Source organism: Numenius arquata, chromosome Z (assembly GCF_964106895.1).
Source record: "Numenius arquata chromosome Z, bNumArq3.hap1.1, whole genome shotgun sequence".
In the NCBI taxonomy this organism is placed as follows: Eukaryota; Metazoa; Chordata; class Aves; order Charadriiformes; family Scolopacidae; genus Numenius; species Numenius arquata.
The window spans coordinates 82,326,008-82,352,849 of NC_133616.1; the positions used below are offsets into that span (position 1 = coordinate 82,326,008).

Genomic DNA, 26,842 nt, shown 5'->3' on the forward strand with positions numbered 1-26,842 from the left:
AGGCCGACCCGGTCTGCGGGGGCAGAGCAAACTTCGGAGGATTTAGCTTTAGAGCTGCCCTAGCATCGCCCGGGTCTTTTAACCATAAACACGGTGATTTCATGCGGGCAGCAGCTGTGTGTCCTGGTATGCGTACACCGGCTGCCTTCCTGCGCCTACGTTCAAATCACTTTCCAAGCCCGAAACTCTTCAAAAATAGGCACGTGTGCTGTTTGCAAGGCCTTTCACTTTTAATGCGCTTTCCCCCCCTGTATTTCCTCACTTCTAAATTTAACCTAACAAAACTTACACGTTTAGTAACTGTGGCTTTTAAAAGCTTGTCGAACATATGGATTGAATCTGCATGAAGAGAACAGAAGTGAGAAAATTTGATGCGTTTCTTGTGCAAGTTTGTTTTGAGATTTATGGCACAAAACTTACCAAATAGATGCAGATTAGATTCGCAGGGCAGATAATAAAATAAAAGGACATCTGAATCTGCTGAGTTCACTTCCAAAATCACCTTTCGTTTCTTTTATACACACCAAAGGACTTGAAATAGTTAATAAGAATCCCTACAACAATAGACTAGTCCATCAAATCCATTTTCAGTGTCTATCCAAATGACACATGTATATAAAAACAGGAAACTAGGAAATTTCATAGGCAGTCATGTAACCTGAGCTCTAAATCCCTTGTTCTACCAGGTTAGCTTCAGTATGCATTTAAAAAAACGTAATAAAATGCAAAACAGTTTTTTTGTAAGGAAGTTAAGTTTTGGGTTTAAGCCTCCAGAGGGTTGTTTATTATATTCATTATATTCATTCAACGGGGAAAGAAGCAAAAGCATTTTAAAATATGGAAAGTAAATTGCTGGTGTATTTTTTGTTTGTTTGCTTGAAAAACATATTCTTTTTTAATCTGAAAATGAAATCTGTCTTAGATTTTTTTTTTTTTTCCCCTGTCAAGTTATTTGATGCAGTCTTTTAGACTAGAATAGCTGGAATGTGTTGCTGATTATAGCAATTGCCTACTCTTCCTTTACTTAAAAAGAAGCACATGGACTTGAAAAACCATAATGAAGGAAATCATTTGGGTAGCTCTCCCTGGCAAAGAGTTCCTCCTTCTCCTCTCTTCGCAGAAAGTGCTGCTTGTGTGTTTTGTGATTCACTGGCATGAAACCTCATTCAAATCCAAAATTATCCGAGGCTTCACTTAACACTTTACAGTCACACTGTAAGATGTGGGAGATGGAAAGTATGTGGAATATATTGCTATTTAAAGCTTCTAAGCCTGCTCAGCTTTGAAAGTCTGAAGACTCTACTGAGATCATAGTGGAAAAAGTACAGGAAGGTGGGAAATTGGTCTTCAAAATACTTAATATGTTATTACAAAGGCTGTAAAATGAGATCACTAAGATGGTTTTTAAACACTGAGTCTCCTGCATACTAAGGCTTTTATGGCAGAAGAATTACTCCGGATTCACAAAATAATGTACGCTTACACGCTCTACTTAGTAAAAATGATCAAAGCTAAACTTTTGGTAGACAGTTGACCCAGCTTACAGCTGCAGCAGTGAGACTAGATACTGCCATTTAAACTGCGCGTCTGGCTGTAAGGGTGGCTTAGAAACCCACTCTTCAAAGACACAGGTCACCGGGAGAACACTCAGGGAGCAAATTAGAGATTTCGCTTTCTATTACATGCTTATTCGCCATCTTTATTAACTCCAGTGCACGCTGAATATTCCCAGCAGTAAATAAAGGCTTTCTTAAGCAAATACTTTTTTGTTGAAAAGTAGGTTTGCAACGGATGGCATAAATGTTGAATAGTTGTTAAAGCTTTGACACGGAGGATGAATGAAAGGAGAGGACGGGCCCCAATATGGTTATGGAAAAATGGAAAACCACAACTGCAGTTCATGTTGGGTTAAAAAGGTGAGGTTATACTAGGTCATAAGGGTTAACCATGGTCAACCTTTCCCTGTGCAGTTGTTAGGAGTTATTAGGGTAGTTAGCTTGTGCTTTGGAATGTCTCTCTCTCGGAGTCGTGGCTAGCGTGCACCCTGTTTGTGGCTCCGAAGAGAAGGGCAGCGAAATGCTGTGTTACAAAGATAACGGCGTCACTGTAAGCGGAAAGATTTAGTTGTGGCCACTGGGTCTGTGGCCACTGTTTCAGGTAATTCACACCAGATATTTACAGCACTTTGAGAGACTGGGTTTTCTGAACACGGGGCTTGCAGGACACTTGCCTGCCTTCCTTTGGGCACCTTTGGGCAACCTCTTACTCGGCAAGCGTAAAGGGAGTATTTCTGTGCCATCAGGGGACGCTAGTAAATGTAATTGCAGATAATGGGTCTTCAGAGTGGCGATCCTCCATGCTGCCTTATGGCTTAGCTGCATTAAACAGCATGCTTTCCTTTATCCAGGGGCTCTGCTGAGGGCGGTGGGACACCGCTGGCTGTCCTTTGCAGGGTTGACAGGACAAATAACTCCTCGGTGAGAGCACAGTTTGCTTTGGAGAGCGATGGAAACGAGAGCAGCGTCTGTTAGGAGGCGATGTTGGTATCAGCAAACTCAGCACAGGCTGGCTGGCCAGACGCCCAGCTTTCCGAAACACCCAGTGACTTAAAGCAAAAATCTTCAATATAGGACATTTCCCTGTAATTGTTCAATTTGTTTAGCTATATATAAAAAAAAAAAAAACAACAACAAACCAAAACCCTCTTAATGTTACCGAATGTGTTACCAATGAATTACAGGAGTTCCTCTGAACCTGGCAGAACATGGGCAAAGTGGATCCACGTTCCCCGGTGAGATAACCAGGGCGCCGTCAGCCCCAGGAGGCACGAGACGTGCCGTGATACGGGTGGATGACCCAGCTGCACCACGCTGGATCCGCGAAGTTGGCGAGTCCTGTGGAGCGTTCCGCAGTTTGGGTTGCAGAAATCTCAGGTTCGGGCCAACGAAATCATGAGATGAAGCACGGCAAGGCATCCAGTAAATTTTGGTAAGCTGCACGAGCCAGAGTGTGTCTCAACTTTACACTGTGCCTACACTGTGGGATGCTGCGTTCCTTTCAGTTCAGAAGTAATAGTTTAAATTTCATTACCTTCATTCACGTGCATCTTCAAACCATTTTCCTCCTTGTCATTCTATGGAGGGGACGTTTTAAGGGCTGATGCCACATTATCGACTGATCGTTCTTTGTCATTAGAGAGAGCCATCCCCTCTTAGAACCTTTCCTTAAAAAAAAAGGAGTTTTTGAAATTCTGGTTCGATGAACTGAAAGAAGTAAGTGTCATTTTCCCTTTAAATAAAACAGCCGCCCAAAATAACATCCCTGATTAAAAAACACGGTATTTATGCTTCTCTGTGTCCTACTCACTAGCTTAGGGGTTGAAAGTCACCAGCAGAATGTCATCGTTGCCAGATTCTGCATCTGGATCTTTGATTTATTTGACAGACATGCAACATCCAAAATATCTAGGCGTATCGCCAGTGACTGTTTAGAAGCTGGTGCCGGGGGAACACACGATGTTCTTCATAGATCAGTGTCCAGTCACCCGCCCAGAACGGCCCTTTTTCTGCCTGCCTTGGTTTGTGTTGATCCTGTGTGGTTTGAGGGAAGCACTCCTTCTACCAGTCTTCTTCCACAGAAATAAAGGTGATCGGGGAAGCTGAAAATGTCTTTTTCTGCAGGTTTAGTAATACAGTAGTGATGAATCAGAGCTGGAGGAAACCGAGTTAAAGAGCCAAAAGTAAATCAAGTCAGTGAGCTACAAGGAAATCAATAGAATGGAAGAAATTTTAGCTTTTTAACTCAGTAAACAAAGTCAGTGAGCCACAAATCCTGCTTTTGATGATCATTTTTGCCTTTTCTATGTACGCTTGTTGATGGAATGAGGCTTACAAAAAAAAAGAAGAAGAAAGGTAGCTATGTGCACCATCATGTAGAGGCGAAAAGTGCATTCAGAAAGTAGTTGTGCAAAACTGGGTATGTCATAATCCATATAAGCACACATATAAGATGTGAAAAGGCTGAGCCTATTATTTCTGTTTCTTTAATAAGACCAGTTGCTTACGTGCTATTTATTTAAATAATTGCAACTATCTCCTTTCCCCCCCCACCCTCCCCCCACCCTTGCTTTTTCCTTTTAGAGGGGGAGAACTCCTAGAAATAACTGCTGTCAGCTGTGAATTCTGCAGGAGCAGCCAAGAATATCACGCCCTGTGCAAGCGTGGACAGATCTGACCCTCCTGGGGAACGCGGTGACTCGGCCCCTGTCCCCCCCGACAGCCCCGGACGGATGGGGTGAGCAGGCTGGTGTCAGAGGCACCTTTTACAGAAGTCACAGGGCCAGCCAAGGGACTTGATTTTTTTTTTATTTCTGGGCAGCTGTTGCCCAGAGCTTGCCAGCCCACGCCACGGAGCAGGGCGGGCTTGGGCTATCCAGCTTCCAGGGACAGTGGGAAGGTCCTGCTGGACAAGACAGGGTGTCCCCGTTATTGACGTGGGTCCCCGCGTTTCCGTCGCCCGGGATGGGGCTGTCCTGTGCTAGCCCACCACTTGCCCACCGTTGCCTGCGGGGGCTTGGCAAAGCCTGTTCGCTGCCGTGGTGGCCACGTTCAGCATGGCTGAGCGGTGTGGGGCTGAGCCGACAGCGGAATCGGTGGCCGCCCTTCTTTCCTGGGAGAAAATTAAGCAGAGGAAAATTAAGCACCGTGATGAGGTGCCTCGCACCGGCTGCCTCCACGGCACACATGCTGCTGCCACTGACGAATCCCAGTAGCTTTTATTTTTCAACAAGCTACGTTGCTCTTAGGTTTTTTTGGTTTTGGGGTTTTTTTTGTTTGGTTTTTTTTTTTTTTCACTCTTTGTCTTTTTATAACGCTTGCCCTAAGGCTTCTTGGGGGCCTGGGTTAAAATTTACGCCTGTGAAACTTTTCAAAGGTCACCAGGGCGCTTGCTCCTCCTGTCAACAACTTGCCTTGCACAAGGGCTGGGGGAGAAGCATTTGGTTTGGGTTCCTGGGTACGATTCAGAGCACCCTGGAATAATCCTACCACGGCGTTTTGAAACCCCTTATTAAAACTGTCACCATATTTAGCAAGATCTATGGGCTGCAGAAACAGAACATCTTCTTATAAGGTTGGAAAACACAACAGCCTGTCCAAGTCCAAAATGTCCCTGTCTGAACTCGCAAAGATCTCTGTTTTGTGTAACCAGTCGACAGGGCTTCTGAATCACAGGGACCAAAGCTGTTCCTCACGGGCAGCCTGTGGGGTGTGTGGCCCACGTTGTCCCCCATGGACTCACCCAGGAGATGGAGGCAACGCAGCTTGAGGGGGAACTGGCTCCATCAGAGGTTCCTGGAGGGCTCTGGTTCCATCAGAGGCTCTGGAAGGCTCTGGCTCCATCACAGGTTCCTGGAGGGCTCTGGTTCCATCAGAGGCTCTGGAAGGCTCTGGCTCCATCAGAGGTTCCTGGAGAGCTCTGGCTGCATTCAGCAAGGGGTTTCCCTGTGGCAAAGCACTTAAAAATTTCAGATTTCACTACGGGACTAGAGATACCCCTGTGTTCGTCAGGGGTGAGATACCCAACTTCCTGGATGCTCTGGGTAGAGGGACCAGTGCAAAACTTGTGTTCCTGGAGCAGGGTTTTAGCGCAAGGGGAGCTGGCCTTTTCCACCAGCAAATAGATGGAGAAGCAACAACGTGCTGCTCGTGCCGTGCTTCGGCCCTAAGCGAGTGTGTTTGTTCTCATTTCTGGCGGGTAGTGCCAGAAACTTTGTTAGCGTTAGGCAGGGCACGCAACATCGTGGAAGGCCACCAAATATATGCCAAAGAAATGGATGCATTTTGAAATGACTTTCTAATTGCACACGGTAAGCAAAAAAGGGTTAGCAAGAGGGTAGGGTAACGCAGCCTTCATTAGAGCAGGGTTTCCATACGTTAAGCTGCATGAAAATGATGGTTGTAAGCCATTTAAAGCTTAATTTGGATTTTTTTTTTTGGGGGGGCATGAAGGAGTAATTGTGAGACAGTGGTGGGATGTGTTGTCTCACAGGTAAAAAAAGATACAGGTTCAGTGCATTGTACTCTGCTATCGGTCGTTCCTGTGTTTGCTTTTAACCTGCCATAAAAACACCCTCAAGGTGAGTCAATTTGTGTTCGTTGTGAGATACTTCAGGGTCAACGGTGCTGGAATACATTAAAATAACTCCCATATTGCCACTGCCTGCCTACTAGGTCGTAAATTGATAAAAACTAAGTTTTTCATTCTCATGTCTTCTATCTAACCACTACTCTGGGTGTGTTTTCAATAAAAAAAGACAGTTTTGGGGAGAAAATGTATATAGTGGCTTTTCTGGTGCCTTCTGGGAAAAGTATTTCAGATCAGAAAAGGCAGATTGAAAGGGTTTTTCTGCGAGGAAATCCAGCTTTATACAGGGCTTTATTGGTGGCATAGGATGTAAGAGCAAGTGCGATCACAAAAAGAAGCAGGATGTTTTAGAAGCGCTAAAAAGTTTGAAAAAAACACAGTAAAGGGATGACGGCGAAGGGATTAAGAGGAGATTGTTATTTTGTTTGAATTAGAGGGGGGAAAAAAAAGTGTGTGTGGGGGGAAATCAGGAAAAAAAACCAAGCCGAGTCGTGTGGTTTTGAAAGTTAATTTAAACTACATTGTTCTACCTCTGCTCAGGCCAGGTCTTGCCTTCTGCTTTTGTTTAGTTTGGGATGAGAGCTTTGGGTGGCACAACAGAGGGACGGCTCTGTTGCTTTCAAGGTGCACAGCGCTGTCACAATAAACCCTGTTTGATGCCCCTCCCCAAAAAACAATAATGGGGCAGCCGTAAAACTGCCTTTCCCGTCTCCGCCTGTTAGAAGACAGGCAAGAGACCCATTCGGTGTAATTTACGGGAGATCATTAAATAGCTGCAGAACACTGACGTGGGTTTCTCTTTGTTTACAGCACGTATTTCATACTGAAATAATTTTTGAAGGTGTTAACGGCGATCTATTCTCTTAGCAATCCTCAACAGGAAAAATGGGCGGTTTACAGAAGAAATAGAATCATAGAATCATAGAATCATAGAATCATAGAATCATCCAGGTTGGAAGAGACCCTTGGGATCATCGAGTCCAACCATCTACCCTACTCTACAAAGTTCTCCCCTACACCACATCCCCCAACACCACATCTAAACGGCTCTTAAACACATCCAGGGATGGTGACTCAACCCCCTCCCTGGGCAGCCTGTTCCAATGCCCGACCACTCTTTCTGTGAAAAATTCTTTCCTAATGTTCAGTCTAAACCTACCCTGCTGGAGCTTGAAGCCATTCCCTCTCGTTCTGTCATTAATTACCTGTGCGAAGAGACCAGCACCAACCTCTCTACAGTATCCTTTCAAGTAGTTGTAGAGAGTGATGAGGTCTCCCCTCAGCCTCCTCTTCCTCATACTAAACAGTCCCAGCTCCTTCAACCGCTCTTCATAGGATTTGTTTTCCAGGCCCTTCACCAGCTTCGTTGCCCTCCTCTGCACTCGCTCCAGCACCTCGATATCTCTCTTGGATTGAGGTGCCCAAAACTGGACACCATACTCCAGGTGTGGCCTCACCAGTGCTGAGTACAGGGGCACAATCACCTCCCTACTTCTGCTGGTCACGCTGTTTCTAACACAAGCCAGGATGCCGTTGGCTTTCTTGGCCACCTGGGCACACTGTCGGTGTCAACTGACTTAGGGCAGGCCCCCAAACAAGGGTGTAAATAACCAAAAAAAACCCCAATTTGTTAATCAGAAACTCATTACCCGGTGAATACTCTACACCCTTTGCAGAGCTACCGAACCTCGGAGGGATTTATGAAGTCCTGTTTCTCAGCTGATGGGGAACCACGACAGATTTGCCCCAAATGTCGCTGTTTTATTTTGGTTCCGGGCTGCCCCATGACAGCATGGCTTTGCTTGGATCTGGGCAATTGCCTTAATTTTCAGATAAAAATAAATAATATTAGTTTTCAGATAAAAATAAATAATACCAGGTCCTGCAATGATCTTTTCGCCCTCCTCCTCTCTTCCCTCCGTGTATTCAGCTGGAAACAAAATTATTGCGTTTTTTTTTTTTTTTAAATAGTATATTCCTGCCTCCCTAAAAATACATCTCCTCAACGACTTATTTTTTAAGTTGAAGCTCCCACCTTCTCTTTTCTTGGTCACTATCTCTCATCCAGATACGACAAACGTGTATGAGAGCAAGGTGCCTGAAGAGAACTTCAAAGGCAGTGTCCTTCTGAACTCCGAACCTCCCCTGTTACGAGCCTGGATTATATGGAAGGTTCCACTCGGGTTTCCTGGCAGCACCCAGCCTCTACTTAGAAGCCACCACTCTTGTCCTAACGTCCACCAGGTCAGGAGATAGGGAGATCCAGCTCTAAAAATAGCCTGCTGTAGCTAGGTGGGGGAGTTCCAGGAGTGAATGATTGCTGGAAGAAGAAATAGGTTACCTTTCTACCCTATTTGCAGGATATGGTCTGGAGGGCAGGGGGAACGTGCCTGGCAATGGGCCTTTTGCAAGCAGCTTTCACTAAAAAAAACACGAAATCATGGTCATGCAGACCAACTCCTGGTACATCCCGAGGTTCTCTGTGGACCTCTGAAGGGGGGCTCTGCTCTGAGTCCATGACTGGTGGGAAGCCTGGGCTCCACCTCCCCAGGAGCAGCTGTCCTCCTGCAATTTTAGGAAGAAATTCTTTGCTGTGAGGGTGGTGAGAGCCTGGCCCAGGTTGCCCAGAGAAGCTGTGGCTGCCCCATCCCTGGAGGGGTTCAAGGCCAGGTTGGACGGGGCTTCGAGCAACCTGGTCTGGTGGGAGGTGTCCCTGCCCAGGGCAGGGGCGTCAGACTGGATGGTCTTTAAGGTCCCTTCCAACCCAAACCATTCTATGATTGCAACTACTCAAAGTCGATGTTGGGCATTTGACTCTCTTGTAGAGTTGCCCATCGCCACACACCTCAAGTCACAGGAGTTGGTTCAAATCAGCAGCATTCACCGGGGAAAAGAGGTTTTCCTGCAGAAAGCCGCCGTTGGGTGGATGCCCAGCTTCAAGCCCTCCTTCTGGAGACCCTTCTTCCCTTCTGCCGTGGGGCTCCGTCCTTGTGGCCGCTGCTGCAGAACACTACGGCGGCTGGGGCTGGGTGGAGAGTTAGCGGTTCGTTTCTGCAACACACAAAAAGGCTTAAATCTAGAACGGGGTTAAAAAGTGCTAGGTACGTGTTTTAGCCAGAGAATCGCCAGAAAAGGTGTTGGTCAGTTTACCAACAAGGTGGCCTTGTGTCTCTCAGGAGCTCCCCTGCTCCAGCATCCCAACTTGCCACCCTCCTGTGAATTTTACGGACAGCTGATGTGGAGGAGCCGTTCTGGTGCAGCACGGGTTTCTATTTTAAATACTCAGAAATAAGCAACATTTGCATTTAAAAAAAAAAAGAAAACCACATCTCAAAGAATAAAACTCATAAAGCCAAGCTTAAATTAATTGTGAAATAGAGGTGCTGGTCTAAAAATGGGAGATTTCGAGAAAATGTTGTGCAAAACTGATAGAATCGCGTGTCCCTTGGGTGATGCTGATGCCAATTTAATTCTAATGCTGCCCCACTGCATTAGACATGGTTACGAAGAAGGGTTGGGCTGGTATTAGAAAAATTAGGGTTGGGTTGGTACTATTAAAAAAATACTATTGATAGTCACCCGGCTATGAAGGGCTTCCAAGTAGATGAACAAAATGAAAGATTGTGTTTTATTTTACGTTTCTTTTGGGTTCAAACCAGAACTCAGGGAAAAACGATTTGACTGTATTATGAGCAGGGGGAAAAAACCACCTCTAAAAGTCCACCTGGATTCTCCATCATGAGCAGTTAACAAACGCAAAAATTAAGCTGAAAGGCTCTGTTTCAGAGAGGAATTATGTATTTTGTACAGAGACGGATCAGAAGCTCGCGCTGTCCACGTTACCAGCCGCACCATTAAATGAGGGTACTATGGGGACGTGGTGGTCCCCAGTGCCCCAACCACCGGGGGAAGAGGAGCAGGTCACGGCAGCCGCCCAGGCCACTGGCCACTCGCCGGCTGAACCTCCTCCGAGGTCAAGCGACACGCTGACACCAGGGGTGACGACAGTCCTGTCGTGCCAGAGGTTCAGCTGTGCCTGGTATGCGGAAACCAGATTCCACGGGTAGAGCCGTGCTGCTCGCACGCTGGGGAGCCGCAGGAGGACCTCGCAGACCTCCACCCGGCGGGGCAAAGAACGTCCACCTCAGTCACAGGTGGACATTCCCAGCACCTGGTCAGGCTGAACCTTCCAAGTGAATGGTAAAGGGCACCTTCTCTACCTCACATCCCCGAACTCCCAAGTCCCAGCTGCAAACCAGACCTTTGGGGTCACTCCCCTTCCCCAAATTCCTCCCAGCTCCACCAAAAGGTGTGTTGTCCCCCTCCCTGTCCTGCAATCAGGTGCCATGGAAGAGACCAGACACCTGGAACTAGGGTCACCACAGACACCAATGGGACTTTCCAACATAGGAAATCATGAATTTCCCATCTGGGACCCGGCCCCGAGAGGACACCTTTAAATAAAAGGGGCTGAGGGTGCCAAAACTGCACTTCTGTGGAAATCAGTGTTTCTAGAAATACCTTCTCCCTATCTAGTTTGAGACAGGTAGTACATGTCTTCTACAGGCTAAGTTCCTGTATTATGTGATCCTTGCAGTTCTTATTTTATACAGCCATGTTTTTCATAAAATATTGAGGTCATACATAAAGAATTATGACCTACACTGAAAAGATTTAAAAGCCTTTTTTTAAAAAAAAAAAGTTTATTTTCCACAAGGAAGAGCAATAGGAAAAATTAAATTGTTTTCCACATATTGTTTTCTTGAAACAGAGTCTACAAGGACATATTCAGCACCAAAACTAAAAACAAAAAAAGAAAAAGTACAAACAGCCATAGAATATAATCTATAAAGCAAACATTTAATATTGCACTTTGTTTCTCTAATGTTTGGATTTTACTTACTTTTTCCTAATTCAGATCAGAATTCTCTATCAAATACTGGGCTACAACTGTGAACCTCATGTTTTATAATGCTGAGAATTGACCAATACTTGTGGAAGAGTAATGCCTCTGAACAACTAACGACATAATTTGAACTCAAAAGTCTTTTATTTGATAAGTTTATAGAATTTTTCACTCTAATCACAAAGGCTGTGATGCCATGTCAATTACTACAATATTGGTCAATCCTGCTTCATATGCAATTTTCCATTATATTGTGGTAAGTACTTTAATGCTATGTATACCAGCAATTGTTCCCTAGTCTGTCAAAAGTAATAAAAAAGGAAAAAAAAGTAAAACCACCAAATGCCCTTTTATGCCAACGATCCCATCAGCTTTTAAAATTGTCTGGTTGTAGAGGGTAGAGGGAAGGGACATTCACAAAATTGGCCTAATAACGTCAGACATCACCCAATTTCTTTCTCGTCCAATACTCTTGCTCGAAGCCAAGCCTTTTAACTGAATCACTTAAAACGCGACTCATTGTTATCACCCTGTTGTCATTTCTGAAACATGAATTATCATTCATGTTCTCAGGAAGGCCACTTATGGAAAAGCCTATTTTGTCGCATTTATGAAGCCTTAAAAACAAGGCAGAGGTTTTTTTTTTTTTTTAAGAACGAGCACCACGCAGCAACACCAGCCTCCCCCTCTCCCACTCCCTTCTGAGCTGTTTTTTTTTTTTTTATTGCACAAGGATAGATACTTGATGGATTACATCTCGGTTTTTGTTTAACTTGTCAACACCAGAAGCGTGTCCCTTTGCCAAGGGTCTCTGCGTTACACGGGTTCTGAAGAGGAAAGTTGACTTTTGTTGCAGATCTCTAGCATGTTAAGTGCTGGTATTTGTGTTCGCACATCTCACGGCTCCCCTGCACTCCTTTCTTCCTTGGGGCACACACTCAAGGGCGAGTGCTCTTTCCATGTGATTTCTTGCGTTCTGAACAAATGCCGTGTTTCTGTTTGTTTTAAAGCTCTTCAAAGTACAACGGAAGATGCAATCATCGAAGCGACTCCGGCTGATATCCGAGTATGGCTGGTAACACTGATCTTGCCCAGTTTAATTATACTTCTAGTCTTACTAATTTTACAGTATCATAAACCCTGAAGATAATAGAAAGTGCATAAACTGAGCTCTTAGCATAGTCCAAGCTTTTCCTGCAGTTTGAAATATACTTTCTACTAGAGACTCATTACATATAGAATTTTTGGGGAATAGGTTAACTATATATAAAAATAAACTTACTTTCCCTTCCCATCCCTACTACTTGAGAAATCGATCTGTCTATGAATCCTAGACAGCGTATGACTATTTCCTTTTAAAATGCTTTTGAGGCTGAGCTGGTGTCTGCTGGTGCTGCTTTCATTTGTGCCTTTTTTTTTTCTTTTTTTTTTTCTTTTTTTAAAGCTTCACAACTTGAACATAGAATCATAGAACGATTAGAGTTGGAAGGGACCTTGAAGATCATCTAGTTCCAACCCCTCTCCCATGGGCAAACATCTTTTTTTTTTTTTTTCATAATGCAGAAAGTGAAATGAGAATGAAGGTGGGTTTTGTAACTTTTGTGTATGTCCCTATTCCAGATCTCCCTCTCGAATAAAGAATAAAAACAAAACACAAACACAAAACAAAAAGAAGAAGTAACTCAACAGTGCAACGTAACAAAACAAATAGCATTCCAACAGTTTGGCAAGTGATGAGTTCACCTGAGATTAAGTGATTTTTAGGCAGTCTGTAACAAAATGCTGCTTTGCAATAATAGTAGAAAGGCAACAAATTCTTAAAAGAAATCAAGAAAGTATACAATCTCAATGAAGTCTATTAGTTTCTTTCTATTAACTCTCCACCCCCCTCTTTATCCCCATATCTGTTGCTTATCTACTACAGTAGGCTGCAAAACATACAGCAAGAAGGATTGGCTTGAAGGCATTTGATGTTTGTAAATAAATCCACAATAGGATCCAAGCTGAAGAGGTGATACATGATCAGCCTACTAGGACAATTCTGAGCATGTGCATATGCAGATAAAGTCCAGGCTACATTAAATTAAAAAAAGAAAAGTCAGTGCATTTGTCAAAGTCTGTTGCTGTTGGTTTTTTTTTTTTCTTTCTTTTTTTTTTTTTTTTTTTTTCTTTTTGTCAAAGCTTTCTTTTGCTCCTTATTGTGCGGACCACAAACAAAGAAGAGGGGGGTAACAACAGTCCGGCATAAATGAGAAAAAGCTGTAGTGACACTGAACCGCACAACATAAGCAATGAGCATGTGCAAATTCCCAAATCAGAAGAGGAAGCCATCCCTCTCATACAATGTGGTTTGAGTGTTTTGACACACATGACTGTAGGTTAGTAAGGCTGCTCCTAGTATGTGCCAGTATTTAAGAGGGGGGGGGGAGGGAAATAAAAAGCTCAGGTCTTCAAGCATGTGGAGCAGTCCTACAATGTTACCGTAGGCTTCGAAGCATGATCACAGGTTGTTTTCATTTAATTCACCATACAGGCAAGAGCAAAACCACTTCCCTTGAAAGCGTGTCTCCACTACGACTCCTTGACCTTCAACACGGCAGGTAGGATTCAGAACCCAAGTCAAGTCAGCCTTCTATGGATTCCTTCAGCGAGAGGGGCAAGATGGTCTGTCATCTGTGGGCTGATCCGGGTTTGGGTCAATCTAGCCACAGGAGGACAAAAAAGAAAACAACCCAAGGCATTTTTAGAGTCCATTGCTAGAAAGAAACCAATCCAAACAAAAAAAACCCCCACCAGAACTGACAAGTTTAAGACAACTGTAGTGATAAATCGCATTCCCAGTCCAAAGGTTTTTCAGTGAGAAACCTCTAGGCAACTAGACAAAACTTTGAATGAAAAATTAGTAACTAGGTATAATGGAAAACTTTAAACTACAAGTTGATGATAAGTGTAAGCACAAAGAAATAATAAAAAGCTTGCAAGAAATCTGCTTTTATAGCACAGAAATCTTCTGAATTATTTACTGTACACTTGAGAAGAACTTGAAGAAGAACACAAAAAGAATTTGACTCATCATTGAAAATGTTACTTAAAAGTATTTAGTTGATTTTAGAAGATGTTTTGAGTCAGAAGACAAAGTTATCAGTAAAAATTCATTCTGCTTTTAATTTACAAGTAATTAATCCTCAAACACACCATAAAACATCTTACAAATTCATGCGTTCCACACCTGACCTCTTCTTCCTTTCTACAAAAGGAAGAAGGGAACAACCTGATAACCTCTGTCTCCCAAAACCAGATAGTTAACAGTAGGCGTACAATATGTAGTTTAGTCAACACTCTTACCAATTTTCTACAACCATTTTTGAGGACAAGAAAGGCTTCTTCCTAAATATTTAATCACTTAAAACTAAAAGGGCTTAAGAATTGTATTCTAGGGTTAAGCTATAGAAGCATCCTCAGAGAAGTCTCCAGCACAAACAAAAACCATGCCCACTCTGCTCACAAACAAAAACTCCGCCCACTCAATAATAGATTAGAGTTTCAAGGGGATACAAGAAAAAAAATCAACAGTGGGTGAATTCAGTGAAGATTTAGCCAAAGGAGACTCAGGGAGATTTTCCCAAAGGGAATTCTGAAAGCTCTACAGACCCAGAACCAAAAAATGGACTGAGAGTAGTTTCAGAAAGAAGTAGAGCTGAAAAATGTTAACATGTTGTGCATCAATAGATTCAAAATGCTAGTGTTAATCAATGCCACGTATTATATACATAACACAATGCAAGGTTTTAATGAAATTCCTAAGAGGAACAGTCTAGAAATTTCTACAAAGCATTAAGAGTTGTGAGGAATCCTGAAAACTCTTAATGCAATTCACCTGCACTTTGGTAAAGTGAAGTTGCCTTTTCCCCTATTCATCATTTTAATGATTTCTCCTGATTTCAGGAAGGAGAAACAACTTCCTACATGTATTCCATAAAACAGAATTCAGAGGAATAGTGAAGCAGAGGTACCTACTTCTGAATAGAGGGGTGGAGGCAGAAAACGGAACTCCTGGATGTATGCAAACAGTGGTCCTGGAAGCGCTCTCTCGAAGTCGTCGCAAGCCCCTATGGGTGCCAGGCTGGACTGTCGTTGCTCCTCCGTGACCACTTCTGCATAGCTGGGAGGTGCTGCAGGGAAAATGCACACGCAGTTCAAACAACAAGTTCTTATGCATGTCAAAATATGTAACATGATAAATATTAAACTTTTATCATTGTAAAATGCACCAGCGGGTAGGTAAATTACTTCAGTGACTTTTTAACAGTTGTTGAACACGAAAGGGAGGGCAGGCTGTTTTGTTTCATTTTGAGATAATGCTCAAAGTTGAAAGCAGACTGGCCACCGCTTATTGAGGCTTAACTACCCCCTTAAAATTTAAAGCATGCTCAGAATACTGAGTTTCTGTACAGGTAGGCATGATAGAACGTTGCATTCTTCTGGACTCCACAAATCCGAGTCTGGGATTTCTACATAAAAAGGGACGTTTATTAGATACAGGAAAACAGAGGGAAGGAGATACAAGAGTTTTTCTCTTTTGACAAGCCTTCATTTCCCCCTTGAAATGAACAACATTCACAAAGCCTTGGCTGCTCAGGCAAGTTAAAAGATGCCATAAACTGCTATTATGCGGCTTATAATGCTTATAACCAAGGATGTAATTGGGATATTGGAGACAGAACTAATTCTGCACAGGTACAGTGGCATCCTGCACTTTCACTAGTGCCAGCTTCCAAGCAGCTGGATGTCACTGCTTGTCCTCAAGAGAAAAAGGCAGGGAGGGAACTCTGTTCTTCTGCAGAGGACAAACAGGCGGCCAGGGATTTCCTCCTGGCTTCATTATGAAGGATCTAATTTGGGTCTGTTTGCGCAACAGCAACGAATAAGGCAGACAAATCAAAGGAGATTAGCAAAATGATGAGGATTTTTACTGTCAAGTTACCTTCTGGTCTTTCAGGCAGTGTCAGACCAAGCCAATTCATGTTCATGCTACACTGGCTGCTCACACTCGATGTTCTGCTACCAAATGGGTGTAGAGGAATGGTACCAATGACCAGTGGTAAATTGAGGAATAAATCCATGGCGCCTGGAATATCAACATATACCTAAACAACAACAAAGGTGTATGATTAAGATGTACATTTATGAGCACCACATAACAATTACACTAAGTTCTCTGTCCATGGAATTTTCCATGTGGAACTTAAGTTTCTTATTGTCTGTTTTAGGGCCAATGCCCATATGCAAACAAAAAGCTCCCAAAGTCAAAAGCAGCTCAGGATTCTTAACATGAGCCCTCGCAAGGAAATGTCACCTACTCATAACAAGTTTGCTTAGCTGGCACACCACAACTGTTTTAAGAGCATGCATAATTTAACATGAATTTATTATGTACAGAACTCCTCTCAGGACACTGATACCAGGATAGGTATTTCTTCTGAAAGTTGTTAGCACAGAATGCTTTGTTAGCAATTTACAAGGAATGATGAAAACTACTCATGCTCAAGTGAAGCAGACCATCCAACATACCATCAGTGAATACTCCACACGGATTATACTACAGTCGAGGATCGAAGGGGAAACAGGGGGAATTTTCAACTGTTTGCCATTCCAGGTTTCCGTTTTGCCAGATGACAAGGATTCCCCACGCAGGTTGGCAACAAGCTGTTTCACTTCCTTCATTTTGCCTTTGGCATAAAATGCCTGTGTTTGGTAAATGGCTGCCTTTGGCACCACCACACGGGAAGAGCAGTTCTCGATCTCAGCAAAGATCTGAATTGATTCACCTGAAACAAAACAGATTTTCATGTTCTCTTTGTATTTACAAGGCAGCTGAAGCAAATTGCCATATTCTGTGTATAATGCACTGGATACTGCTAGCAATGCTCTACTTTGAAAAACAACCACCGATGCTACCAGGAATAGGACCATTACTAATCTAAAAGAAAAATGCACAGGTCTAGGAGAAGCAGATGTCCTTGGACAATATGGAGATACAGCTAGGATTAGTTAACAAAATTAGTCGTAGTTAAGAAAATATCGAGGAGATTGCTGAGTGCAGACTGAAGTGGCAAGAACAGTTTAAATATTTCGTTTATACAAAAGCAGTAAGTACAAACTGTCATTTTAAAAGGGAAGGAAAAACATTTCCTATAATTACTTCTGTTACGTACCTGGGGTGTAGCCCTTCCTTTCAATTTTGGCACTTAAGGATATTGGGCCTGAGGTACAAAACCAACAACAGAGAGTCTTTTCTTTTGTGCCTGCTTGGGGTGACTGCAAGAAAAGAAGAACATCGCCCGTTAATAATTAAGAGTTCCGTGAATCTCTTCACCTATTTTAATCAACACAAAAGATTATTTTCATAATGTACTACTTGTTATGTGTTTTGAGAAACAAAGCTGGTTTTATTTAGAGGAAAAACCTCAAACAATTTAAATGGTACTGTGCAGATACAAGCTTTATTCTAATTCCGTTACTCATTAACAGTGCTTTTGCTGCTACATTTCATACTACAGTCACACTTAGAACAGTTTTTATACATAAATACTGTATAATTTAAGAAAAGGCTTTACAGCCTACATATCCCAATATGTTGTTGCCAGAGCTTTTAATTTATCACTATACTAGAACATCTTTCCAGTACACTGCATTTCAGAAACAATAACTATGCTAAAGTACTGTAACCTTGACTCCTGCTATTTCCTCTCTTTCAGAAAGATCCTGTTTCATCTATATTCAACAGACTGTTATTTTACACGATATCAGGGTTTAGGACTTGATCCAAAGCCCATTAAAGTCAAATGGGAACCCTTTGATTTTAATGGAATTTGTGCAAGGCCAATATCCCTTTGCATGTCTGATTTTTCACCCATACACACAAGAAACCTATTTCAATGGACTTTTGAGTTTTTTTTTTCCCCCCTCCATAGATCAGAACTTGAAGAGGAGGAAAAAAAGAGAAAAGGAATTTTAGGCCAGATTGAAATCAAATCCTCATTGAAATCAGCTGTGATACTGAAATTATTTTAATGAAATGACATTTCAGAAAAAGATCATATAGAATTGTGATAATTTCTCCCCATTGGTAGAAAACTATCCATATGGAAATTATCAATTATGCACACCAGTACATTTTTTTACTTTGCATTTTTAAGTTAGCAGTCTCTCAATAATATTATTTTAAGAATCTCTGTTCCTTCCACAGATTAGTCTTTATTTAAAAGCAAAGAGGAACAGTTCTCAAAATTTTCCTTCTTAGTGACATTTTATGATTTAGTATCATCAATTTAAATTGACAAAGCCATTTTACATATTTTAAAAGTGAAGCAACTCCAAGTACAGGAAAACGCAGCTTTCAAACTACCAGTAGTGATAGAGTTGCTGAAGTGATGTAATACTTAGAAGATCAGCAGTAACCAGACTAGCAAATAAATATTACGTAAAATTAGATGTGGATATTGTTTCAGTTAATATACTTTCATTATTTTTATGCCAGAAATAAAGAAGGAGTAACTCTGTCAATTCTTACCAGTAATGAAGGAGTGTTGATATCTATATGTTCAAAGACTGTAAATTCCTTCTTTAATTTTACTGGTAGAAACCAAGGCCTATGCAATTCGGCTTTCACCCAATAGCGCACACTGCCATGTCTGCCTTCGAATGAGGTAGCAAGTGGTCTGTGCAGGACACAAAGGTCAAAATTGAGTAACATCTTTCTGTCTAATAATGATACAATTGATCAGATCAGATATTAGTATGTAGAATTGCATTTTTAATGCATTTTTAGTATTTAATGCAGCGTAACTTATTTGCAAAGTTTCCATATCTCAGAAAGATTGAAGATTAAAAGATGGGAGAAAAAATCATCTCCAATTCATTGTATTATAGTTTTGTGTGGATTTTAAGAATCAATAAAGAATTGTACTAGAAAATGCCAGGAGAGTACACATTTCCTTTAAACTAAAGAGGCCACTTACACTTTGAGATTACAGCATGCCCTTTTAAGGAAAAATTAAGACTACCAACTTAAAATTAGCATTAGTGTCAACCAATTACTGTTTTGGATATTCTATTTTGTAAATCATTGTCTATTGTTTATTTGGCTGGTACCTCAATGCCAGGTTTATTTTAGCTGTAACTCAGCACTTTTTTAGCTTGTTTTGCCTTAAGTAAATATTTCAATTTAGAGTTCTGAAGAGAAAGGCTGTTTGGAGTACCTTCTAATTTTCCTCTACTCTGATGAGACCAGCTTAAAACATTTATATTGTATATGGATGTACATATATAAGCATATATATACATAAAATCATCAAGCCTTGCTCTGAACTTTGTCAGATGAAAGCAGTCCTTTTTGGGAGCTGGAGGAAAAATGTTGCGGAAAGGATCTCCAAACCTTTCTGCATCACCTTTTTTTCCTGTAAAATCATAAAATGAAAGACAAGTAGATCTTTACATTCCAGTTATCTCCAATTAACAGCAGGTGTCCATAATTTATTTTTTACTTATTTTTATGCAGGAATATTTTCTCTCCTAGTATATGGTGTTTTGAATGGCTGAGCTCAGAGGGTTATCATCACAGAGTCTAGTTGGAGGCCTGTAACTAGTGCTGTTCCCCATGGGTCCAGTTTTCTTCAACACTCTCCTAAATGACCAAGTTTGCTGATGACACAAAACTGGGAGGGGTGGCTGACACACCAGAAAGCTGTGCTTCCTGCCATTCAGGAGGACCTGGACAGGCTGGAGCCAAACCTAATGAAGTTCAACAAGGGCAAGTGTAGGGTCCTGCACCTAGGGATGAATAACCCCATGCACCAGTAGAGGTTAGGGGTTGACCTGCTGGGAAGGTGCTCTTTGTGGAGAAGGACAGCTAGTGGACAACAAATTGCCCATGAGGCAGCCATGTGCCCTTGTGGCCAAGAAGGCCAAAGGTCTCCTGGGGTGCACCAAAAAGAGCGTGGCCAGCAAGCTGAGGGAGGGTATCCTTCCTCTCTGCCCTGGTGAAGCCACATCTGGAGCACTGTGTCCACTCTGGGCTCTGCAGCTCAAGAAAGACATGAACTACGAAAAAGAATCCAGTGGAAGCTATGAAGATGATCAAGGCACTGGACCATCCCTCTGCTGAGGAAAGGCTGAGAGACCTGGGGCTGTTTAACCTGCAGAAGAGAAGACTGAGAGAGAACCTCATCGGTGCTGAGCACTATCTAAAGGGTGGGTGTCAAGAGGATGGCGTCAGGCTCTTCTCTGTGGTGCCTGGTGACAGGACAAGGGGCAATGGGAACACACTGGAACATAGGAAACTCCATCTCTCCACGAGGAAAAACTTCTTTGAGGGTGGCAGAGCCCTGGAACAGGCTGCCCAGAAAGGGTGTGGAGTCTCCTTCTCCGGAGACATTCAAACTCCGCCTGGATGTGTTCCTGTCCAACCTGCTCCAGGTGAACCTGCTTTAGCAGGAGAGGTTGGACTAGGTGATCTTCAGAGGTCCCTTCCAACCCCTATGACTCTGCAAATACATTGTAATATATAAAAATTAAACATAAATTATTTGCAAAGCCTCCATATGGGATAATCATAGCCATGCTGGTACTCGAATAGAATGATTCTTTCAGTTACAGGCTATTTGCACATCTGAAATGTTTACTTCCCCCATTCCCCAATATTCCAAATGAAAGGATTTTCTAATTGGTCTTTTAATGTTTCCTCCTGCCCCATGTTGTTCAAGGCAAAAACCAGTAAGGCCAGTGTGTGTCCTGTTCCCTTCCACTGTTGCTCTGTAAGTTTAAGTAAATTTTAGAAGTACCCGATGGACACAAAGTAAGAAGGCAGTGTCAAACTTGAGGCTTTTAATACCAGCCTTCGCTTTTTCAGTATTATCTACTGGTGGTTTCACAGTTATTCCTTCAGGTCACTTCAAAAGAAGCTGCGTTTTGACCAATGCTTCTGATATTTCACTGGCCATGTGCTTCACTTCAAGCTAAACATTTCATGTTCATGTACTATGTCTAATTTTCTTCATACTTAAATGCCCCATCCAACTCAAGGGAAGATCAGTATTGGCCTTCTTTCTTTTTTCAGTTGAGGTTTTCAGGGAACAGTAAAATGTCTTAAAAAAAATCTCCATGTATACAGGTGTTCTCCACTGTTCCAGTAACGTCTTGTGCTCTTCACTTTGACCCATGTTTATCATCTGCAGGTTCTGCTAAAACCAGCACCTCATACACAGGTGGTTTATTCGCTTCAGTATTAGGTACTGAGCTATTTCACATACGACACTGTCAATTTTTTTTCAACCTTAATGTCTTGGCTGCTTGCCTTTTTTTTTTTTTTGTGTACAGAAAAGGCCTCCTTTTTTGCATCCATGTTGAGACTCCCCCTGTTCCCGTATATTTGATTTTATTGGAAGTTGTATTTTTAGCTAATTTCTATATTGTTAACTCCTTTATGCATGAAATCTTCCATTCTCAATGTTGACATTACACATTTCAGACTCGGAGGGAGGGGGAACAACCTTTTTCTTAACACTTCTGCTCTCCCTCTTGCTTTACCTTTGCTTTCTGACACAAATGGGACTAGATACTGGAATTTTTCGTGCTTCATCCACCCATCCTTCTGCTTATTTCCATTCAGGCTTTCTGAATCAAGGCCAGCCTGGATACATATACCCTACTGAAACGAGAACAACCTCCTCTTTTATTCAAGTGTAGTTAAACTTTATTTAAAGGTAGTTAGACTTGCCACATCTGTTCCAGACCTAGCCCAAAACAATTCAGCTCTGGTTTTATCTCTAGTTCTGCTGGTCCAATGAACTGTTGGTTGCGTTACAAGGTATCTCAGCCACTCTGCAGGACTCCAGTGATAGCTCAAATTCCTCTCCTTCCTCTTGGGAAGGGGTAAAATATTGGAAGACCTATCAAGTCAGTAGGACTTGGTCAAAGGAAAGTGAGCAACTGGGCAGCAATGAGCTCCCGTTTTGTGGAAATTAAGAAAAAAAAAAAATAAAGGAAGTGTGTGTCAGTTTAAAAGCAACCTCTTCAGTTTAATGAGATTATGTCCTCTGCCGCATGTCAGAGCACAATTCCTACCACCATTGAAAAGGTTTCCCCTCCACCCACAGCAGGAGTTTTCCTCGGGTGGGCCGAGGAGGACTAAGTGCCAGCACTTACGTCTGTGGAAGCTCGAAGCTGAATGCATATTCGTGCCTTCCCGAATGGATGGTGTGAAGGCCTTCTTCTGAATTGTCATCGTCTAGATGGGAAAGGGAAAAAAAAAAATAAAATACAATATGCTATACCACTTGCACTAATTTTAGACATTACACAGGCTTCTCTTGCAGAATAAAATGGATTTACACACTTGTTACAGCACTTAAGAACATGATGTCCCAGACACAAGGGTCTCAGCACCATTCATGTTAATGGCTGGAATCGGGGACAAATCTTACATACAGAAGGGTAGGCAAGATTGCCACATCCACTTCACAGAGAAGCGGAGCTTCAAATTGCTTTAATGTATAGACACCCCCCCTCTGACACAGTTCAACTGCTGCCATTTCAAGGCCTGCCTGCGGGATCTGTGATGGAAATCGTGCTCTCCACTGTGATTCCTAGTTAAAGAGATGGCTCTTTAACAGCATTAGGCGTTCTGCACAAAGTCTGCTGCGTAAGATTAAATTTAGTAATTCGGCTTCCTTTTATCTCCTGCCTGGCAACAGTGTCCAGAAATTAATCACTAAAAAAAAGGGAAGGGGGGGGGGGGGAGGGGAAGATAAATAAAGAGGGTGTCCACACACCACCTGGAAAGTACCAGATCAATTCACAGGCAGGAAAAAAAAAAAATGGCAAGCTGCCCAAATAACACTGTCCAAAGCTAAACTTTTTCAGTTTTGGGCAGGTTTACTTAATCTCTCTTGGATAGCGGAGACCCTGGTGATTGCTGGAGCCACCAAGAAAAGTTGACCTTTGTTTATGGTCCTGATTTCTTGGGCGCCTTTGAAGGCTGCAAGAAGTTTGCGGTTTATTCCAACACGATTACTATAAACCCAGAAAAAAAAAAAAAACAACAAAACGCTGACTCCACCAAAACAGAAAGTTGAGATAGGGGAAAGAAAAAAATAAATAGTAACTGAGCACTTCGCACATAGAAAGGGCTGGAATAATAAAAAGGAGGGGGATATAGTGAGATGATGTGAAGAGGCTTATGTTTAATGGTGTGAAGCATTAATGGAGGCAGGCAGGAGGGTTTTAAGTTCCCATTGTCCTACAGGAACACCGAAAATATTTCGATAAAAAGAAAGATAAACGAAAAAGAAAAAAAAAAAAAAAAAAAGGTGCCCACCAGCAAGCTATCGACACAAATGCACCTTCGGCCCTCAGGGCCGGGGAAGAAGTGTCAGGAAAAACACGCCAAAAGGGCGACAGAACGTGTAACAGCGTGAGGGATGGGTTGTAAAAAACAAAAAAACAAGAAAAAAAGTGATTTATTTATTTATTTTTTTTTTTACAATAAAAAGAAGCCAGGGGGAGCGTGGCTTTTAGGTGGCGGCTGCCTCTCCCCGCGGGCCCGGTCTCCTCCTCACAGAGGAGCCGCCGCTCTTCCCCCCCCCCCCCCCCCTCGGTTCCTGCCAGCTCAGCAGTCCCGGCCGCGCTGTGGTAAACAAGTGCTGAGCTGTCAATCAGGGGGCCGGGCTGCAGCAGGAGCCGACCGGCCTAAACCGGCGCGAGCGGATCCCCCAGCCAGCCGCTCATATACATTACGGTATACGTTACACCCGCCGCATTCGCTCCGCAGCGCCGCCCATCCCCTCAGAGCGGGAGACGGTACGGCGGTGGAGGGAAGAATAAAAAAAAAAGGGGGGGGGAAATAGAAAAAAGAAAAAAGGGGGGCGATGGGGACGTGACCGGCGGCAGGGCGTCCCGCCACCCGCCCTCCCGAGCTGGGGGCTTCCCTCAGGGGGGAAGCGCGGCCTCCCCGCCCCGCTGCCGGCCGGCGCACGCCGGCTGCGGGCAGGGCAACCTGCTCTCTTCACCCCCCTCCCCTCCGTCCCCACCATCCAATCAGCGGCTGGCATCGCCTTAGCAACAGGCCAACAAACGCCGGCTGGCCAATCAGGGAGGGGGAGGGGGGCGGGGCTTGGGCCGCCAGCTCGGGGGTGAGGCGCCCGCGGCGGTGGTTGAAACGCGGCCGCCGGAGCGGCGGCGGGCAGCGCCCCGGTTGTCCCCCACCCCGGTTCTCCACACACACCTTCCGCGCTCCCCCAAAACACCGGCCACCGGAGACCTTCACCGTGCCTGCCACGCTTCTGTCAACCCGCCACCCCCGTGAGGTGCGTGGAGTTTCGCGGTTCCGAAGGAACGCGGTAAGGAGGGTCGGAGGCACCTCGTTAGCGAGCCGTCCATGAGGTATTAATTAAAAAAAAAAAAACACCACAAAAACACCCCACCAATCAAAGCCCACCCCGCACCTGATTACCAAGCGTTTTTGGAATCAACGCTGCGGCAATGGGCTCGGTGCCGCCTGTATTTTATTTTTTTTTTTTCCTCGGAAAGATGAGGAAATAAATCCCCCATCCCTGCAGCGAGCATGCTGCCTATTTTAAAAAAGAAAAAAAAAAAAAAAAAAGGGTAAGCGGCACCAAAAAAAAAAAATAAAATAAAATTACATAACCGGTTTTTAACATTATTTTCTGGTGCTGGGGAATTAAGTCATCGCCACCACCTGACGCGCGCGCGGCCAATCTGCGCGAGGCGGGCGGCGCACCCCCCCCCCCCCCCCCCCCCCCGCCTCCCCTCACCCCCCCCCCCGACCGGTCCCAAACAGGATTGAACCGCTTCGAACAAAGGCTGCAAACTTGGGAAGGGGAAAAAAAAAAACAAAACACAAAAAAACCACAAAACCCAGCAAAACACACATTTTTTTTAAAAAAAAAAAAAAAAAAACACCACACAAAAACCCCACAACCCCCCCCCCCCCACACACGCTCCTCACAGGGCTGGGGGGGGGGTGGGTGTCTGTCATTACGGGGGGGTGGGTGTGAGGTGGTCCCGGCCTCCCCGTTTTTTTTTTGGGGGGGGGAGGGGGGGAAAGGGACGGCATGTGTCAAAAATAAGCCACGGGGAATCTTTGCATCTGGGTAATAAGAAGCCACCCTTAAAAAGATTAAATTTAAAATAACCACGCTTTCCCGTTTCCACTGTATTTTAGGGGATTCGATGGGATGCTGGCAGCGAGGTGGGTGGCTGCCTGGCTGGTTTTGGGGGTGTTTTTTCTTTTTTTAATTGAGCTGGTTTCCCCATCCCCAACATGAAGGGGCACAATCTGCTAGCGTAACTCGGGGAAAAAGAAAATCACTATAATGTATTCTTTTTCCTTAAAAAAAAAAAAAATAAATAAGAGATGAAGTGTTAAGGAATGGCCGTGCTGAAGGGCAGAGCCTCTGCAGGCAGCGTGCAGCCGCATCTCCAGCACCGAGGTCCAGCAGATGTCGGAGGTCCACGTCCCCACCGGCAGCGAGCTGCACACCCCCTTTTACATAAAGAAAAGGTGCCAAAATGCCTCCTTTTCCCCCCCAAACAAGGAAAGGAAGCCCTTACCTCTCTCGTGGCCGATCAGGATGTCCTTATGGTTGAAATACTCCACTTCTTCGGTGTAGTTCTGTGTGTAGGCAGTGTTGGATCCAGCATTCCTCGATTCGGTCCAGCGCACTTTCGCGTGTCCCCTGGCGTGGATTTTCAGAGATTTCACCCTAATTTCCCCCGTGACTTCTAAGTTGACCCTTCCTGAGACGGTGTCCCCGCTGGAGTAGACGGGGACATTGCTGTCATTCAGACAGTCAAAGCTTATTGTCAAACTCTTCACCTTCCCCAGCACCATGGTGGCTTTTTTTTTTTGTTGTTTTTTTTTTTTTTTTTTTTTGTTTTGTAGCAAAGTGTAGAAAAATAGACTGTTAAGAAAAAAAAAAAAAAAAAAAAAAAAAGGAGGGGGGAAAAAGAAACAAAACCAGGAAAAAAAAAAAAAAAGCCCCCAAAACCCCTCGGGCCGAGGGCGGTGGTGGCGGCCTGCCCTACAGCCGGCTCATGGGGGCGGCGGGAGCCCCGTTCCGGCGCCGGGAGCGGGGAGCGGCGGTGCCGCCTGGGCTCTGTCCCCACAAAGGCGCTGCCGCCACCGCTCCCCGGCCCCGGCCCTTATAAGCCGGGTGACAAACAAGCCCCACCGCGCAGGCGCCGCCCCGCCCACCTCCCCCCACCGGCCACGCCCCCTCCTTCCCGGCCACGCCCCCGCCGTGTCCCACCCGCTCCCGCACCTTTTCTGGGGAGAAAAGCCAAGAATTGTGGGGGTGACGCTGCCTCCCGCTGGCCTTCCAGACACCGCCACCTTCCCTCCCAACCCGGTTGGGGGGGTTTCTTTCCCCCACCGCCCTTTTTGTTCTTTTTACCCACCCCTGGTGCCATTTTTGGGGGGGTTAAATGTTCTCAGTTCGCTTATTTAACGCTGCACTGCTTATTCTTGCTGTCGCCCCCCACGACATGAGTTTTTTCAATGAGATATGTCGTGACGGTGGGTAACCTTCCACGAGTGAGCGCGGCGCACCGCTAAAAGTTCGAGTGATGTTTTTGAAGCGTATGGCTGTATTTACTGGTTTTTCTTCAAGTAATAAAAAGTCATTCATCTTTCTCCTGGCCCGACACCTGGTGGAGATTCTCATGCTTCTTTTACGACTGAATATGCTGGGCTGTGTTCTGTGGGTGCACTAG

The 26,842-nt window shown here is 44.1% G+C and overlaps 1 protein-coding gene across 1 annotated transcript; it reads right to left on the reverse strand.

Annotated features, from left to right (window-relative positions):
• Positions 1–13,224: 13,224 nt before the first annotated feature.
• Positions 13,225–25,961, reverse strand: ARRDC3 (arrestin domain containing 3). The gene is made up of 8 exons (XM_074165827.1): positions 25,682–25,961; positions 22,256–22,337; positions 18,624–18,771; positions 17,266–17,368; positions 16,622–16,878; positions 16,035–16,197; positions 15,068–15,222; positions 13,225–13,751 (listed from the first exon to the last, which is right to left on the reverse strand). The coding sequence occupies exons 1-8, from the start codon at positions 25,959–25,961 to the stop codon at positions 13,695–13,697; spliced, it is 1,245 nt and encodes a 414-aa protein (XP_074021928.1). The 3' UTR covers positions 13,225–13,694.
• Positions 25,962–26,842: the final 881 nt, after the last annotated feature.

Coding starts and splice junctions, on each gene's coding strand:
- ARRDC3 (XM_074165827.1), bottom strand. CDS start 25,961: ATGGTGCTGGGGAAGGTGAAGAGTTTGACAATAAGCTTTGACTGTCTG. Junction 18,772..22,255: donor AGCTTCGAGCTTCCACAGAC/GTAAGTGCTGGC, acceptor TGTCCTGCACAG/ACCACTTGCTACCTCATTCG. Junction 16,198..16,621: donor GTGTGGAGTATTCACTGATG/GTATGTTGGATG, acceptor GTTGTTGTTTAG/GTATATGTTGATATTCCAGG.